At 43.0% G+C, this 18512-nt stretch overlaps 1 protein-coding gene across 27 annotated transcripts in view; it reads right to left on the reverse strand.

Annotated features, from left to right (window-relative positions):
* Window positions 1-18512, reverse strand: part of LOC118359873 (rap1 GTPase-activating protein 1-like) — a 129368-nt gene continuing 110856 nt past the window's right edge. For 20 of the 27 annotated variants that reach the window (XM_052482248.1, XM_052482249.1, XM_052482240.1 and 17 more), the window contains 18 exons: window positions 18250-18353; window positions 17533-17611; window positions 17357-17410; window positions 17154-17237; window positions 15673-15773; window positions 15436-15565; window positions 14750-14905; window positions 14557-14628; window positions 14358-14444; window positions 13985-14122; window positions 11355-11486; window positions 9869-9946; window positions 8548-8657; window positions 8248-8367; window positions 3778-3916; window positions 3581-3692; window positions 3174-3253; window positions 1-2651 (listed from right to left, as the gene is read on the reverse strand). In XM_052482248.1, the coding sequence (XP_052338208.1) occupies window positions 2544-2651; window positions 3174-3253; window positions 3581-3692; window positions 3778-3916; window positions 8248-8367; window positions 8548-8657; window positions 9869-9946; window positions 11355-11486; window positions 13985-14122; window positions 14358-14444; window positions 14557-14628; window positions 14750-14905; window positions 15436-15565; window positions 15673-15773; window positions 17154-17237; window positions 17357-17410; window positions 17533-17611; window positions 18250-18353 (1884 nt within the window). In that variant the 3' untranslated portion in view covers window positions 1-2543. Of the gene's footprint in view, window positions 2652-2869; window positions 2918-3173; window positions 3254-3580; window positions 3693-3777; window positions 3917-8247; window positions 8368-8547; window positions 8658-9868; window positions 9947-11354; window positions 11487-13984; window positions 14123-14357; window positions 14445-14556; window positions 14629-14749; window positions 14906-15435; window positions 15566-15672; window positions 15774-17153; window positions 17238-17356; window positions 17411-17532; window positions 17612-18249; window positions 18354-18512 lie in introns of all 27 variants that reach the window. The other 7 variants (XM_052482241.1, XM_052482235.1, XM_052482236.1 and 4 more) reach the window with 7 other exon arrangements.

Genomic DNA, 18512 nt, shown 5'->3' on the forward strand with positions numbered 1-18512 from the left:
TGAATTCAGGCTCTTTATTTCATATTTAGGCTATATTTACAAATGAAGGAAAACATATTTACAAGTTCATTTCTTACAGGAATGCACTAATAAAACAGAACACCAATACAATCTGTTGAATAGATCACACAGTGTTCATACATTTTCTAAATTATTTATAATTTCAATTCCAGTAACTTGATGTGACAGTGCGGCATTGTGCTTTACTAGATCCCCATCTCCAATGTGACTATCCCATAAAGCACAGCAGCTCACATAAAACAATTTTAAAAACAATATAAGTAACACCACTAGAGGGCACCATCACTCTGTTGAGTTATTGAAAATTTAGGTTTTTCTGTCTACACTGGACTAATGTGAAGACCCGAAGAGTATAGTCTAACATAAAAACATAATAGATAAGGTTAAACGTTGAGAGTAGTACCAGTATATAATTTATATTTGTAAAAAAAACTGCATCTGTCTCAGTCCTTTTCACGCATTGATACCATTTCTTCCCCCCTTGATGATGATGAGTTACTGACTCAATCATATTTTATGCTGATCTGGTACATGTGGCACAGTTATGTAAGAGGAGATGAGGAGAGAAGCCTCAACTTTTACAGCGCTCTACTTTTAGAGACTGGTGGTGGTTAGCCACATCAAATCACTTATTTATAGGACATTCCTTCAACGGTTTCATTCAGTTCAGGAAAATGATACAGAGGTAAACAGTAGGCAACACACTTTTCATTGTTTAACTGTCACAAAGGTTATGATGGCGTGTGGAGCCGTGTTGTTGCCAGGATAAACCAAAATACCAAAAGGAGGAATGGCATCTTTCTTCAAGTCATCTTTAAACAGGGATCTAGGGCAAGAAGTGAATGTGTACAGTAACATTATTCACAAACGAAAGATCTAAGAATAAAATCATATCCAAAAGGCAGTTGAATATAAAAGCTATCGGGGAAATTTTAGTTAGATATATACAGTATCTGTTCTACATTCAAACTCTTTAGCTCAGATACCTTTCCTCACACATTTGTCAGCTCTGTCATGACAATGAGTCGTTCCCTTTTATTGAGCAGACAGTGTGGGATATAGTTTTAGTTTATTTTAAAACATACTTTTCAAATTGTACATGCCACACACTGTGTTCATTTGGCAGTTCTCAACAGAAGAAACAGAGTTGTATGTAAATGTAGAATGTAGAACTGTAGAACCCCCATCATGATTTTCACAAAAATAAATGTCATGACCAGGTTACATTAGTTTTGGCGTGGAGGGTAGGATTATACTGTATAACATGCACAAACTGTAGTATTTATCTCTGTACATCTCTCCCATAATATACTAGAAATATATCAACAGCAAATATACTGTATAATACAGTAATCCCCCATCCCCAAATAAATAAATAAATACATATTTTTCCGCGGGTACCGATGGCAACACTTAGGCTGCAGGATTTGTAATGTAGATTAGACCGGCAAACTAGCTGATTGGATGGACTACGACAGTACGTTATTCAATTCAGTTATGAATTACCCCTGTAGTCATCAACATATCTCTACATACCTGACCTCAGTAACCTGCTTGATACACAACAAAATAGACAACTATTTCTGTGGACAGAAAGTGCAAAGCTAAAATCGCCTGTTTAGGTTACAATTACACAAAACGAGGTGGTTCCCAATAATAATAAATCAGTAGCAGTTAGCAATGAGCATCCTGTGTGCAAAAACAGTGTGATCATATAACATATCCTTTGAAACCATGCACTGTCCAATTACGGTCTGCTTCTGACCATGTTGATAAGGTATAAATTAGTCATGAAGCTATATAGAAAAACTGTATTTTAAAGGTTCACGGCTACATTTCCATTATTTCTTGTTAGATGACCATCTTCATTTTAATTTGCAGTATGAGCAAGTGAGGCTTGAAGTGCATTGTATATTGTGATGACAATATCCCAGTTATTGTATATTGAGAAGAAAATATTCACTCTGTCAGAGCAACTGTTTTTGGCTGTACAGTTCTATACAGTAAGTTACAGCTATGGCTAATAGACACATTACAATCACTTTACCTGAAAAATCACTTACACATTAAACTGTATTCGACATAACCAATAATGGACATTTAATTCAAATGCACACATCTTTGTTGTTGGATATTTGGTATTTGAGATTGAATGGGTTCAATCAAATTGTCACTATAATGTACAATCCATATGACAACACCAACATGCCCCTAACAAAGTCTCTGGCAGAATTCAATGGCACTGTGGCCACACTGTGTGTTCTGCATGGCTATATACAGTAGGCCTCATTAAAACTGAACCGCAGGTACCATTTGTTCACTGGGACAAATAAACCTATTTACTTAACGGGTAACAAAAAGAGTGCTTCTGAAACACAAAGCCAGGCAGAAGATGTGTGTACAGACAGACAGGTGAGGGAGGGAGCAGAAATAACCAACACAGAGGAAAAGGACTTCCTCCCCTGGCATGCCAGCCACCGCCCACGCCACCGCCGGGGCTTCTGGGAAGGGGTGGTCTGGCCTCACTGACCAGCAGGCTGGCCAGGGTCCACCTCCTCATCGTCGTCATTGGTTACGGCGAAAGCCTGCGCTCCTCTCATCTCCCAGAAGGATTGTGTCTTATGGGAATGCTTTAGGGATAGGAGACATCAGACTCTTACTAAAGGCTGACAGCAAAATATAGAAATACATGTGAAAACATCATACAATGTTTTATGAGAATAAGCAATGCAGGTCTTATTCCTTCTTTGGAGTAACCTTTAAAATATCATCGACAAACTTGTTCTATGTGCACTTATGGGTACTTATTGGAGAGAGAGACTCAAGACAGTATGAAGAAAGTGCTAACCTGCAGATGGACATCCAGGAAACAATCAGGTGGGAGAGGCTAACAGTTCTGGACAGGAAGGGCACACAGACAGAGATGCACAAAGAGAGCAAGGAAGAGTTACACAACAACAGCGGTAGCCACAGCACACAGCACTGATAGAACAGCAGATCAACTACAGTACAACTGCTTCAGAAGTACAACGACATCAGAAGTTACAATACCAATGCATACAGCACATAACAGAAGAATCATTCATGCAAAGGCAGAGAGCACACATCCATGTAAAGTGTCAGGCCCCGACTCGGGATGGAGGATTTCTTACCGATGAGGACTGGTGATCCTGTGGCCGGTCCAGTTTGATACGGATATCTGACCCTTTACCCCCATCAGGTTTACCAGGACCTGGGTAATAAAACACGCAACCTGAATAGTGAAACTCCAGGATCAGGCTGCCCTATGTGAGACATATAGCCTTCTCTGATTCAACACGGCTATAAATCAGATATTCCTACATCATCAAACTGCCGAATGTTGACCTTAATTTAACCAGGTAGGTCATTTGTTTGGATCTATTAGGAAGACCTTCTCTTTTACAAACACGACCTGGCAAGCAACTGTAATTGACTATCCTCATATGTACCTTATGCCCTCTTTTATGTATATCCTCAATCTCCACCTTGCCCCCTAGTCCCCAGGGCCCTCTCTCTCTCTCTCTCTCTCTCCTCTCACCTGGCGAGCAGCCTCGGCTGGTGGTGCTTGTGCTGCTCATACTGTCCTCCAGCCATGTGCTGTAGGTTAACGAGTCCCGCTTGTGGGGCGTCCCCGCCGAAGACAGGCTCTCCTGGGGAACACATACATGCTGGCAGTTAGATGCATGGCAAAACACACACAAACATTAGCATACACACACACACAGGCACACTCACCATGCCAGTGTCGTAGTCCTCCATGGCCTCTGTCTCATTCTCCTCCACCACACTGGCGAAGCTGCTGGCGTTGGAGGAGGAGCGGGAAAGGTTGTGACCCTCAGGGATAGACTGGGCCCTGTTGTTACAAAGAGCAAACCTACACCCTGAGTCAGCCTGCAACACTATGACAGGACCATGACTGGGTTATTGATACACCAATAGGACTACACAATGAGTTACACATACACTGTCTAGAGAAGATGTACATATTTGATTGGCGCAATGTACGACGGACAGGTTTTCTGTTTGATCCCGCAGTATTCTTAAAGTTTGTGAATTTTGCAGCAAAACTGTATTTATTTTCGAATATTAGTTTGGTGAACCCTTTCCGTAATACCCAAGACCCGGAGACTAGCACTTTACCTGAGGGTGCGGCTTTGCCTGGTGGAGCTGAAATTAACATTCTCAAGGCCATCAAGCTACTAACGTTGCACTCGGAGTTAGTTGAAATGAAAACAGAGGTAGCTGCTACGATTGAGGTTCGAATACAAGAGGTTTCTGATGCTTTAAAAGCATATTTAACTATCCTGCGAAACGAGACGGTGTCAGCTATCACATCACTCAAAACAACAACAGAGTTGCACACTATGACGATTGCAGCACTGGAGACCTCCACTACCAGTGTCTCTGACCTGACTACCAACCTGGAGGCTGACGTGAAACGCCTGACTGCGGATCTGAAAAAGGTACAGGAGAGCTGTGTGAGTTTAGAAGGATTTTCTCCTGGCAGTAACCCGGAGACTGGTATCAGTCCCAGAGTCAGCGGAAATGCCTCGCGCCACAGATTTCGTCTCCGGGCTGCTGAAAGAGGTTCTCGCCATGGATGAGAAGCCCCTGATTGATCGTGCCCACTGGTCACTGAGGCCAAAGCCCCGGGATGGTGAGAGGCCCTGTGACATCATTCTTTCCATGAGAAGATGGAGATTCTCTGACGAGCCCCAAATACCACTCTGAGCTTTCAAGGAGAGCTTCTCCATCTACCAGGTCTACTCCCCCACTGTGTCCAGGCAGCGCACAGCTTTCAGGCCAAACAAATACTACGGGACCATCCAGGTGTGAAGTACAGACTGCGATTCCCGGCCCGTCTATGGCTTTCTCATGATGGTAAAGACTACACCTTTCGATTCTCCACAGGAGGCTATGGCTCACATTCAACGTCACATCAAGCAGTCTTGAATATGCTCATAGATCAGAAACTGTTGTTCGCTAACTGTTGATAGTAAGTAAGTAGCCCACCTGTGGTATTCTTATGTTTAGTTATACCTGGACTCTTCCTGTATAGTTTGGGAGTTGACGAACCCACTCAGGTTTATTTGATGTGATTTAATATTTTGGTCCAGTGTGCTTGGGTTTATGTAATTCCTTTGTTTCCATGCTGTCTCATTGACCTATTGAGTTAGTTTATGGATGGATGGGGGTTGAATTGTTTAGTTCTAATGCTGTCTTCTTTTTAGTTTCTTTTTCAGTCATTTTTTACAAGTATCTTACACTGTACATTATTGCTCTGAGACAAGTTATCCTGGGGCTTTTGGGTATTTATTGCTTTTCCACTCTACGCTCTAATGGCAGGGTTGTATAACAGGAATGCTCAGGGTGGGCAAAATAATACCATCAAGTACATTTTGTGGAACATCAAAGGGGCTAACAACCCTGTGAAACGTAAGAGGGAGCTGACACATTTAAAGGGTTTGAAGGCACATTTTGCATTTCTACAAGAGACTCACTTGAGGACTGGTGAGCAATGTAGAATTCACAGTGACTGGGTTGGTCAAGTGTTCCACTCTAACTTTCATAGTAAATCAAGAGGTACTGACATTTTGGATGATAAATGTACTCCCTTTGTAGCTTCTGAGGTTATTCCTGATCCTAAGGGACGATACGTCATAGTAACTGGTAAACAGTTTTCTACCCTTCTTGTTTTGGCTAGTGTTTATGCCCCAATTGGGATGATACAAGTTTATTTTATACCTTTTTATCTGCTATACCCAATTTAGATTCCAATTTGTTGATTTTAGGGGGGGGGGAGATTTCAACTGTACAATATCCCCAGTTCACAAGTTCTCATGAAGAACTACATGCCCATCTAAATGTGCCCTACTTGTTCAATCTTTTCTGCAGAAATATGCAGTGTGTGAGGCCTAGCGTTTCCTACACCCTACAGATAGACAGAATTATTTTTTTTCTCATGTTCATCAAACATACTCCCGCACTGATTACTTATTTTTGGACAAAACACTTCTGCCTAAATTTCAGAGGTGTACTTAAGAGATTAATATAGTAATAGTAATATATGCCATTTAGCAGACGCTTTTATCCAAAGCGACTTACAGTCATGTGTGCATACATTATTGTTATTTCTGACCATTCACCATTACTGCTTGAGTTAGAGTTACCCCAGTAAACTCCTATGTGTTATCGATGGTGTCGTAACTCTATTTTACTCTCAGATAAGGAGTTTGTCAATTTGATTTCTGCTGAAAACCCCAGGTATGTCCTGCTCTTCTATATGGGAGTCCCTCAAAGCATACCTACGTGGCCAAACGATTTATTTTACAGCCAAGAAAAACAAAGCTCACTCTCAGCGGCTTCGAGATCTGAGCGAAGCCAAGGCTACATTGCATGCTACAGATCCTTCCTATGACCTATATAAAGAACACCAGCTACTCCAGACAATCTGAACAATAACTTTAAATTTCTCTGATATATATGGCACTGTAATAGAGCCGTCTCCCCTTACAGCCCTTTTTGGAGTACTACCCATAGGTACCCCCCTGTCAAGAATTCAGTCAGTGTTGCTCTTACAACTCTTTTAGCTAGACGGCTAATACTACAGAACTGGAAGATGGCAGCTCCCCCATCTTATTAATATTGGGTGGGAGATGTGTTGTGCTCTCTGAATTTATTTATTTTTCAATTCAATACACGTGGAAACTCCAAACTGTTTAATGATGCTTGGGCTTCATTCCGGTCTTACTTTGAACAGTCCACCCTCAGATGGCATTCTTATTAAAACAAAAACAAGTCTGTATTTGACCCCCCAGCAACCACAAATATGATGACATGGCAATCACTCTTCTGAGATGCTGAATTGAGCTGCGTGATTGTAGTACCCCCATCTAGCCAAATATTATTTGTATTGTAAAAAGCATTAAACTGTAATCTTGTACTTTACTGGTTGGAGGAGCATTTCTTTGTGTTTTTTGGGGGGAGGACATTGAGGTTGGTGATGTGCCTATTGATTCTTATTGAACGTGACTTATGCATGCCTTATTCCTCTTGCCCTGTCAGAGCCTAAAATGTGAGCTTGTATTTCCCTGTTTTTTAATATGTTTACACTTACCTTGTATAAAAAATAAAAAAAACGTGGAAACTTTCATTTTGGTCCAGTGGATGGTCAGTCTATGGCCATTACTGTCTGTGAGTGTGAGTGGTTGCATTACTCCACCCCTAATAGGCTGCTGGAAATCTGTCCTTTGGTCTGGAGTCCAAATTGCAGACGTTTGGTTCCAACCGCCGTGTCTTTGTGTGACTGGGTGGGTGAACGGATGATCTCTGCATGTGTATTTCCCACCGTAAAGCATGGAGGAGGAGGTGTTATGGTGTGGGGGTGCTTTGCCGGTGACAATGTCTGTGGTTTAACCAACATGGCTACCACAGTATTCTGCAGCGATACGCCATCCCATCTGGTTTGGGCTTAGTGGGAGTATCATTTGTTTTTCAACAGGACAATGAACCAACACACCTCCAGGCTGTGTAAGGGCTATTTTACCAATAAGGAGAGTGATGGAGTGCTGCATCAGATGACCTGGCCTCCACAATCCAACCAAACCTCAACAAAATTGAGATGGTTTGGGATGAGTTGGACCGCAGAGTGAAGGAAAAACAGGCAATAAGTTCTCAGCATGTGTGGGAACTCCTTCAAGACTATTGGAAAAACATTCCAGGTGAAGCTGGTTTAGAGGATGCCAAGAGTGTGCAAAGCTCTCATCAAGGCAAAGGGTGGCTATTTGAAGAATCTCAAATATAAAATATATTTGGATTTGTTTAACACTTTTTTGGTTACTACATGACTCCATATGTGTTATTCCATAGTTTTAATGTCTTCACTATTATTCTACAATGTAGCAAATACAAATAAAGAAAACCCTTGAATGAGTAGGTGTTCTAAAACTTTTGACCGGTAGCGTAATTATTTATTATTTTTGGGGTTTTCAAGTTGAGTAAATTATTTATATTGTTTATTGTGTTGTCTTATTATGTGTGTAAAACGGAAAAAACAGAGTTTAAAAAATAATGTACATATTTGAGGTTTCTTTGGGGTACCTAAATCACATTGTCCTGGTGATGTTGAACTTTCATGTTGATATGACGATTACATTTTAATGTGAATGATCATATTGGCCTATATCTGTGATTGCATCTACTCACATGTTCTTTGTGGTGAGCACCTCTGGTGAGCTCTGATTGGAGGAGTTCTCAGACTTGGGGTCCTGAGTCGCGTGGCCACTGTCAGGTGTCTTCTGTGTGCCAGGTAAACACTCCCTGCTGCTGAGGGGGAGGGAACAATGCTGAATAAGAAGGGCAGGAGGGTACATACCAACAAAGCGACAGGGCATTGGACACAAATACAGGGACGTGGTATCAGAGAGAAACATAGAGGCATAGTCACTAACATATCAACATCATGTTTACAATAGTCACGTCTCTGAGTTCTGAGTTCACACTGACATTTTCTCGTGGACTTCCTGGATGTTCTCGATGCCGATGGCACTGCTGCGCCTGGAGCTGAAGGGACCAGACTTCTTCCTGGTTGGACTCTTCCCAGGGATGATCAGAGACTGATAGGGCAGGGGTAAGAAAAACCAGTGAGAACCATGACATCCCTTCTATCACAATAACAGCCTATCAATAGCCCAACATGGCATCTGTGTCTACTGTTAACGGCTAAGCTTATTGCACCATTATGAGCTGTTCCTTTTTCTGTTAATGCTATTATGTTAGGTGCTATTATATATCATCACTTGTATTTTCAAAATGCCGTAGCTTTTAAGGTACAGGATCATCGTTGAACTAAATAGTGAGAGTATAGGCCATCTACACAGGAAGAATACAAGAGAGTTCATGATTATTATCAGACTACAGAGTAAAATGGTACTTGGAGTTGAAGCTAACACAGATAAGACGACGTTAGAATATTAGGTTTAGCGTCAAGCCCCAGTGTGACTCAACTAGACTAGTGAGAGCAGAGCAGAGCATGAGATGAAAGATGGATTCTAGCACTCCAGGGCTTTACCACTAAAATGTGCTTTCTGACTGAACGCTTTGTTCACTCAATCTCCCTTTGTAAGCTTTCAAAATAAGGACTTGAAAAATAGCTTTTATCTAATGTGAGCTTCAAAGAGCTTGAGGATCATTTCAGTTCTTTTTTTGTGTGTGTGTGGGGGGGGTTCTCTAAACCATAAATATTCATAGCTTTAAACAAATGGAGAATTAGCTAAACCAGAATTACATGTTGAGCGATACGTGTGGAGAGTACAGAGGGGGAACACACAATACAATGTAACGTCAAAACAAGGAAATATGCAAGACAACACAGACCAGTGAGGTGAGGGCCAAGGGGAGGTGCTACAGCATCAAACTGACCACTTGTCTTTATGGAGTGATACAAAACATTATTTGTGCTAGCGTTGTGTCTTCATCTGATGTTACGTGGATCAAAGACTAATGTAGTGTGATGTGATGTGTGATGTAGTTCAAACAGTTGAAAGAGACAAGAAACTTCACTTGTTTCGGTAAAACTATAGCTTAAAAATACTGTATGTGTACAATACTTTATAGATGCAATCTCCTGCTAAGAAAGTCATACATTTCATTAGACGAGGAGTCGTCCTTTTGCATTGATGGAGTGTTTGCCCTGGAATCCTAATGTTATGGTTCACTGATCAACCACAGGAAAAGTGTTTGGTCACGATGCGGTGGAGTCAAGTAGAGAAAAAAGAGACAGAGGGGAAGAGTAGTAAGGAGGAAGTAGATATAATTAGATATGAACCTCTTCTACTGTTCCTATCCCTATGGCACTGCCTCGACGGCCATATTTACTGGGACTTTTCCCTGGGACAAGCAATGACTGAGTCAGAGAGAGAGAGAGAGAGAAAGAGAAAGAGAAAGAGAAAGAGAAAGAGAGAGAGAGAGAGAGAGAGAGAGAGAGAGAGAGAGAGAGAGAGAGAGAGAGAGAGAGAGAGAGAGAGAGAGAGAGAGAGGGAGCGGGAGAGAGAAAGAGAAAGAAAGAGCGGGAGAGAGAGAGAGACAGAGAGAAAGAGAGAGAGAAAGGGGAGATAAAATAAACACCATGAGACTTCATGCAGCAAGTTATGTTAATAAAACAAAATACATTAAAGCACATGTTCCAGCTGGAGGTTAAAAATCAAAGCGCAGTAATAAAACAGAGAAAGAGACTCTGGGCACCGTGGGTGCGACACAGGCAGTGAAACGAAGAGAAGGACAGAAAGGAAAAAGAGGATAGAAGAACACAACAGTACATACGTTACAGGGTCAGAGAGTACAGCAGACAGGAACATGAAGAAAGCCTCCAGTGCTGTCACATACACGTCTGAAAAGCACTTGTTGTTTGTGTTACGCTTTGAATGATCAATAAGTCATATTGGGTATTATTGAGCCTGTCCTTTTGATGTGAAATCTTGGACTAACATTTGTGTGGCTTCAAGAGGCTATACAGTAGACAATGATCTTGTGAATTAAAAAATTAGCTTCCTCTTAGATTTGTTATAGAGGTGTTATAATGAATAAAATAATATCCTACACTTCATTAACAAAGTCAGTGTCAGTCATATACTACACCCCAAATATACAGAATTTCACATACATTATTGAAACAATCATAAACCAGAAACCCCCCCTTTGACAATGCCACTGGCGTGTCAGGCATATCATTCAATCTGTCTAACAAAGGCCTCAGAAATACTCACCATGTACGCACTAAAACATCATGTACACACTACATACTCCCCTTGAACAATTATCACAAGCAGGCGTGTTCTCGATATAAACATCACAGAGCATCAAGCACAAGCTGGAGCTGGCATGTACACAGAGCACACAGTGCAGGGAGCGTTTCAGATGCAATGCAAAGGCAGGAGATATTAATAATGAAAACAATTTTAGAATGCATTCAAATGTTAAAAGCACCTTTGATCCAAGGTAACTCACCGGACTACAAATGTCAACGCAAGGCTCAGTTGTGAGTGTCTGGTAACTCTAGCTTATAGAGGTTTTGTGAGTGTCTGGTAACTCTAGCTTATAGAGGTTGTGTGAGTGTCTGGTAACTCTAGCTTATAGAGGTTGTGTGAGTGAAGACGTATCTATTTCCATTGTGTGAGAGGTTAGTGAGTTAGGCAGGCGTGTGAAGAGGCAAGGAATGGGCTCTATCAAGGGTTTCTCAGGGAAGGGAGAGAGAGCGCCGCTCATCTCACTCAAGACCAGAGCTGTCAGTGGGACTGTTACTTTAGTGTACTTACTATCCCTGGGAATTTGGGACTCTCAGGTGGGTTGTGGGTAAAGTTGATGCTGAGACTAGTGGAGACAGTGAGTGGCTTCTTGAAATTGAGACCCATGGCATCCATAGACTGGCTTCTGCTGCGAATCACCCGCTACAGAGACAGATGAGGAGGAGACACGTTGAGCTGGGTCTAACACTGACTAACTAACTAACCACTTCAGAGAGAGAGAGAGACAAGGAGGAGACACGTTGAGCTGGGTCTAACACTGACTCTAACTAACTAACCACTTCAGAGAGAGAGAGACAAGGAGGAGACAGGTTGAGCTGGGTCTAACACTGACTCTAACTAACTAACCACTTCAGAGAGAGAGAGACAAGGAGGAGACACGTTGAGCTGGGTCTAACACTGACTCTAACTAACTAACCACTTCAGAGAGAGAGACAAGGAGGAGACACGTTGAGCTGGGTCTAACACTGACTCTAACTAACTAACCACTTCAGAGAGAGAGACAAGGAGGAGACACGTTGAGCTGGGTCTAACACTGACTCTAACTAACTAACCAGAGAGAGAGAGACAAGGAGGAGACACATTGAGCTGGGTCTAACACTGACTCTAACTAACTAACCACTTCAGAGAGAGAGAGAGAGAGAGAGAGAGAGACAAGGAGGAGACACGTTGAGCTTGGTCTAACACTGACTAACTAACTAACCACTTCAGAGAGAGAGAGAGAGAGAGAGAGAGAGAGAAGGAGGAGACACGTTGAGCTGGGTCTAACACTGACTCTAACTAACTAACTAACCACTTCAGAGAGAGACAGATGAGGAGGAGACACATTGAGCTGGGTCTAACACTGACTCTAACTAACTAACTAACCACTTCAGAGAGAGAGAGACAAGGAGGAGACACATTGAGCTGGGTCTAACACTGACTCTAACTAACTAACTAACCATTTCAGAGAGAGAGAGACAAGGAGGAGACACATTGAGCTGGGTCTAACACTGACTCTAACTAACTAACCACTTCAGAGAGAGAGAGAGAGAGAGAGAGAGAGACAAGGAGGAGACACGTTGAGCTTGGTCTAACACTGACTCTAACTAACTAACCACTTCAGAGAGAGAGAGACAAGGAGGAGACACATTGAGCTGGGTCTAACACTGACTCTAACTAACTAACCACTTCAGAGAGAGAGACAAGGAGGAGACACATTGAGCTGGGTCTAACACTGACTCTAACTAACTAACCACTTCAGAGAGAGAGAGACAAGGAGGAGACACATTGAGCTGGGTCTAACACTGACTCTAACTAACTAACCACTTCAGAGAGAGAGAGAGAGAGAGAGACAAGGAGGAGACACGTTGAGCTGGGTCTAACACTGACTCTAACTAACTAACCACTTCAGAGAGAGAGAGAGAGAGAGAGAGAGAGAGAGAGAGAGAGAGAGAGAGAGAGAGAGAGAGAGAGAGAGGAGGAGACACGTTGAGCTGGGTCTAACACTGACTCTAACTAACTAACTAACCATTTCAGAGAGAGAGAGACAAGGAGGAGACACATTGAGCTGGGTCTAACACTGACTCTAACTAACTAACCACTTCAGAGAGAGAGAGAGACAAGGAGGAGACACGTTGAGCTGGGTCTAACACTGACTCTAACTAACTAACCACTTCAGAGAGAGAGAGACAAGGAGGAGACACGTTGAGCTGGGTCTAACACTGACTAACTAACTAACCACTTCAGAGAGAGAGAGACAAGGACAAGCACTAAGCTGGTACTGAGTCTAAACCCCACCACTACAAGCTACAGAAACATAGCGAGGAGAAAGACACTGGAACTACAAGACCCATAACCCAGTAAGTTCCCATCCAGCACTAAGGTAGTTGCAAAGAGAAACACTAAGCTTGGGGCTGAGTCAGTGTGGGTGGGTGGGTGGGTGGGAAGAGAAGGCGGGGCTGTAGAGCAGTGAGGGAGATATCTGCCTGCTTATGTGTCCCCACTAAACACCAGTTGGAGAGCATCCAAAACCAATGAACCCAGAGTAGCCCTGTAGAAGAGACCTGGCTGGAGGTAGAGACAGAGAAGCAGAGATAGAGCATCTGATGGAGAGAGAGAGATACACGAGTGTATGCCCATTGTCAGAACTAGTATTGCATGTATCTGGAAGGGTGAAACAGAGAAGGAGATAAAGCCAGCGTTGTCACAAACACAGGACATGCTGCAGAAAGAACACACTACAACAGATGAAGCCTGACATTGAGAAGCTGGTGAGCCATTCATTCAGTAAGCCCACAGAACAGAGCAGCAGAGCATAGAGACAGAGCGGTTCCCCAGACAGACTAATGGAGATTGATCAAGCATTTTACTCCAGTGTCCTGGATTATTTATGGACACCACCAGACAGACAACAACCTGTACAACCAAGAGGGAACAGCAGAGAAATAGTGAAACAGCTGTCACTATAAAATAGGAAAGGTTCTCTGTTTTAGTTTCACATTCAATTCAAACTGATTTGAACCTGCATTATGTGCATCTATAAGTGTATAACTATTGTCACAAGTGATATATTCAGGAACAAGTGTCGATGTGTAAAAACACATTAGTCAGTGTATCCTACGCCTACTGCCCCAAGCCTTTTCCCAGCTGTGCCAGGTTACCTTAAAGGACTCAAAGAAGCCCCCTCCTCCGGACCCGTTCTCCAGCTTATCCTCATCTCCTCCCAGACCCATCATGGCCTGGCTGTTGATGTGTAACTCCTCATACAGCGTCTCCAGCAAGGCGGACCGCGTCCGCTCCTGATCACACACACATAACCACGCATGCACGCAAACACACACACACACACACACACACACACACACACACACACACACACACACACCTAGTTAAAGTTACAAATTCCCAGAAAAGCATTCACAGATGATATGTGATGGTAGGTGTCATATCTTGGCAGAAAAACACTGAAAACACTGTCTGCCAAAAAAAACTGTCTGACATTGAAAACCATGACTAAGAAGGAGAATAACTCGCCTCCAGTTTGGCAAATTTCTCAGCTTTGCAGCAGGCATACTCAGCATTGATGAGCTTAGTGAAGAGGAACTCCTGGAATTCTGGACCCTGGGGTAAAAGAGGAAATGGACTGAATGACAGACAAGATGATGGAGGAGGGAGAAAACACTGAAGCTGACCGAAGGCCACCGGAGTTAGGATTGTAGTTGGACCAACTCACTTTTCTAAAGACAGCCGGGTCTGGCAGGGGAGGTCCAAAGAAAGGTACGTCATCTCGCGCTGTCACTGACACCTAACAGGTGACAATCACATGTGTCATGAATGGTGATAGGGTGTGTGTGGTATGATAGTTTGGTGGGCGACATGAGACAGTCAATGTGTTTATTAGGGAAGATCAGGGACGGATACAGCACCTTGTACAGTACGTTGTCAGTACAGGCGTTCTCCACCTGCACCACTACGTAGGCATGGAGGAAGTTGGAGGCGATCATATCTGGTACGAAGGGTGTACTCTCCTCCTGGAACACTATGGCCACAATGTCGTTCCCTATGTGCCTCTTCCTCTGCAACTGCAACACAACACAGCAACTTGTTTATAAAACTCTGCATTCAGATCACATGCAATGGTCAAGAACACGTCTGTCTGTCTGTCTGTCTGTCTGTCTGTCTGTCTGTCTGTCTGTCTGTCTGTCTGTCTGTCTGTCTGTCTGTCTGTCTGTCTGTCTGTCTGTCAGTCTGTCAGAACAAACGAACACCTGGGGAAAGGTTGCTGCTCCACCATATCAACTTGGACAAAAGCTCTGATTGGCTTTACTCTCAATCGGCTGCTCCCACTGCAGCTGGGGGCTCTAATTACACATTGCGTGTGTTCTTCCTGTTACGGTGTTTGTTTGTACAGACAGGCTTAAGACATTGTTTGTGTATGAGTCCTGATAAGGTGTCTGTCTGTGTTTGAGTTGTGACACTTGCCCTGATGAGCGAAGACTGAGAAAGTGACTCATGTAAAACTTGATCCATGGCAGAAACTCGGTGTGATGATAACAGACTGCATCAAATGTATAGAGCAGGAGAGGTAGAGCAGGGGAGGCTGGTACAGTACCTGCTGTGTGTCCCCCTCGGTATAAGGCAGCTTGGTGGACACATGAAACATGATCTCCTTGTTGCGGTAGTTGTGGTAGACAGACTCAGAGCCTGTCTGGCCGTGGGTCACGTCCAACCCACCACGAAACCTAGACCGATAGATAGGACCATTCAGTGAAACCTGCCTCTTTCTCCAATACACTGTTCAGGATATCCATACGTTTGATATTGAATGAGTATATTAACAAGTTCTTACCCTTTAAAGTCATGCAGCTCGACCTTCTCCCCCAGAAACTCTAGGAATTCAACAAAGGCAGGACTTTCGGCACTGTTTCCAAACAACTCTACTTCTGATGTCTGCAAACAAGGATTTTGTCGAGGTTACCGGCAGTCATACATTTGAAGGAAAACACTGCCATTGACCAAAGCACTATGAGGATTACATAACACATTGTCATGTCATATATATATATGAAGGTCTCGTGATGACATACTTGAGAAGACGTACGTTATTTGCTGTACTGTGAATACTATCATTATCATGGCTAATACAAAACTAGAATACTGAGGGAATAACAATAACACTATTGTCCCTGATCCCAGAATTCACAGAAAATAGGGAGCTGGATAAAAATATATCTATACTTCGGGATCCATCAACAAACATCAAGACAAAACACTGTCAACAACACTTGCATTAGAGCATCTATAGTGGCGCCTGATGGAAGCACCCGTAGCATCCATCAGCATAATACCTGATTAGCATTGGGCTTAACAACAAAGGTACAGTACAGTGAGCATGGTCAAACATAATGTCACACCGTTCTCATTTAACACGGTTCCATCTCTAAGGTGCCTGGAGGAAGGAAGACCAAGCTTTCAATAAACGTATAGAGGATGAGAAGATCATGCGCTGAGGGTTAGTTTATCACTCCTGGCTGTCAACTACACAGCACCGTGAGAGATGAGGAGACAGGAGAGGCCCTTCACTTTGACGGACGAGAGAAAGTGCTTTTGTCTCTCTAGTGAGTTTGTTTGTGCTGTGACTAGAGTGGCTCTGTGTGTGTGCACACATCTATGAGTGCGGTTGAGAGGGACCTCTCAGACCTTTGTGCATGTTTGTTTGCCCTCCCTCCCTCTCCCTCTCTCTCTCCGTTGTTTTTCTATGTGTATTCAATCCCAGTGTTTCTCCTGCATGTTAATGTCTCTCTGGGTTCCGAGGAGATGGTTATTGAGGCCCCTGGAGCCCCTGTGAGATGGAGCCTATATCTACTGAGTGTGGTCCTCTGCTTTAGAGTTTAAAGGTCAAGGATGTGGAGCTCCACTCCCTAGGCTCCATGAAAAGATACAAGGACCCTCTATTGAGGCTCCAGTAGCTTATCAGTAAACAATAGTGTTGTGATTGTAATGAGAAGGAATACTGAAGAGAAACATATAGTTGACTTAGGATTTGAGAGACTATGTGAATGTAATGGGGGAGGAGGATAAGAATTAAAGGGAAACTCCACTAAAAACATATTTTTTAAATTAGTCCACTGTTGATACAGTCACAAAATGTTGCATAATCACCCTTTAAGCATATTCATTTTCTTATGAGAATTGCAAGAGAGGGTACTCATTATAATGAATTCACGTCAGGACTCGGTCAGTACTTGAGTTCGGCCTGATGATGATTTGATGTGCTCTGTATTTAGTGTTACCAATAGTTTTAACTGGTCTTGATGTATCAAGGCTCACCTGTCCAAACTTCTGGTAGATGACTCCAAACTTGAAGTTGTTGCTAATGACATGTTCATCAAAAGTGACGACGAGTCTTGAAGCCTGTTGACAGATCACAGATGGAATGAATAGTCAGTATCAGGCGTTAACAATCCATGTACAAGGTGGATTTCTGTTTTTAAATATCTCAGAAGTAGAACACTTCAAAACACAAGGCTTACTTTTGGGTAAAGGGCAGGAAAAAAGCGATCCACATTCACTTCTTCACAGACAAGCTGTCAAAAAGAAGACACATGAAATCATGGACACCTTCATCAAGTGTCATTATGATACTATTATGACACTTTTCAACTTTTGAACATATGTTTTGATAAACTGTTCCTAACCATGCTCTCACCTTGGCCATCTGCACCACGTTAGGGAACTCCGTGAGACAGGATATGGGGATCACATCATGATAGGTCTTCAGCTTGGTCCTGGTGATGACAATCATAACAACATGTTCTTACGATGATCATAGTGATGCAACACTTCTGTCCCTGCGTCCGTATCCCTCCACCCACTCACTGACCTAAATAGTCCATCTGTCACATCATGCGGATGAGGAAATGACAGTGTGGTGTTTTCACTCCCCCTGGCTTCATGACTCCTATGATAAGACTATCAGTTGGAGAATGGGATTATCACCACACCAGGGAACGACTTATATAAACACTGGAAGTGAATGGAAATTCTCATTTGAGCAACTTTCCATTGATTACAGCAGAGCTACAACTGTAGAGATACAGACTTCTGTAAACAGAATCAGTATGTTTACAGTCTAGTACTGTATGTACTGTATGTATACACAGTGTCCTGATAAAGGAGAACATAGGGATGGAAGGGGAGGAGCTGAGAGGGATGAGAGCCAGCAGAGAGAAGGATGTGATGATGATGATGATGCTGCTGGTGGTGATGGTGGTGATGATGATGGTGATTGTGATGGTGATGATGGTGGTGGTAGTGGTGATTGTGATGGTGATGATGGTGGTGGTGGTGGTAGTGGTGATTGTGATGGTGATGATGATGGTTGTGGTGGTGATGATGATGGTGGTGGAGGCTAAGGTTGTTTTACCTGAGCATGAGGCGAAGGTGTTCCTGGTCTCCGATCTCGTCATACTTCAGGGAGAACACCAGATGTCCCAGAGCTCCGTCCACTGAGTAGTAATTAAAGTGCTCCTGGTGACGCAGCACAAGCATACAGTCAGCCGAAGAGACCATTTTCTCTCTCAAATTGCACACAGAGGAGCACACACACACACACACACACACACACACACACACACACACACACACACACACACACACACACACACACACACACACACACACACACAC

This window comes from Oncorhynchus keta, chromosome 27, assembly GCF_023373465.1.
Source record: "Oncorhynchus keta strain PuntledgeMale-10-30-2019 chromosome 27, Oket_V2, whole genome shotgun sequence".
Taxonomy (NCBI): domain Eukaryota; kingdom Metazoa; phylum Chordata; class Actinopteri; order Salmoniformes; family Salmonidae; genus Oncorhynchus; species Oncorhynchus keta.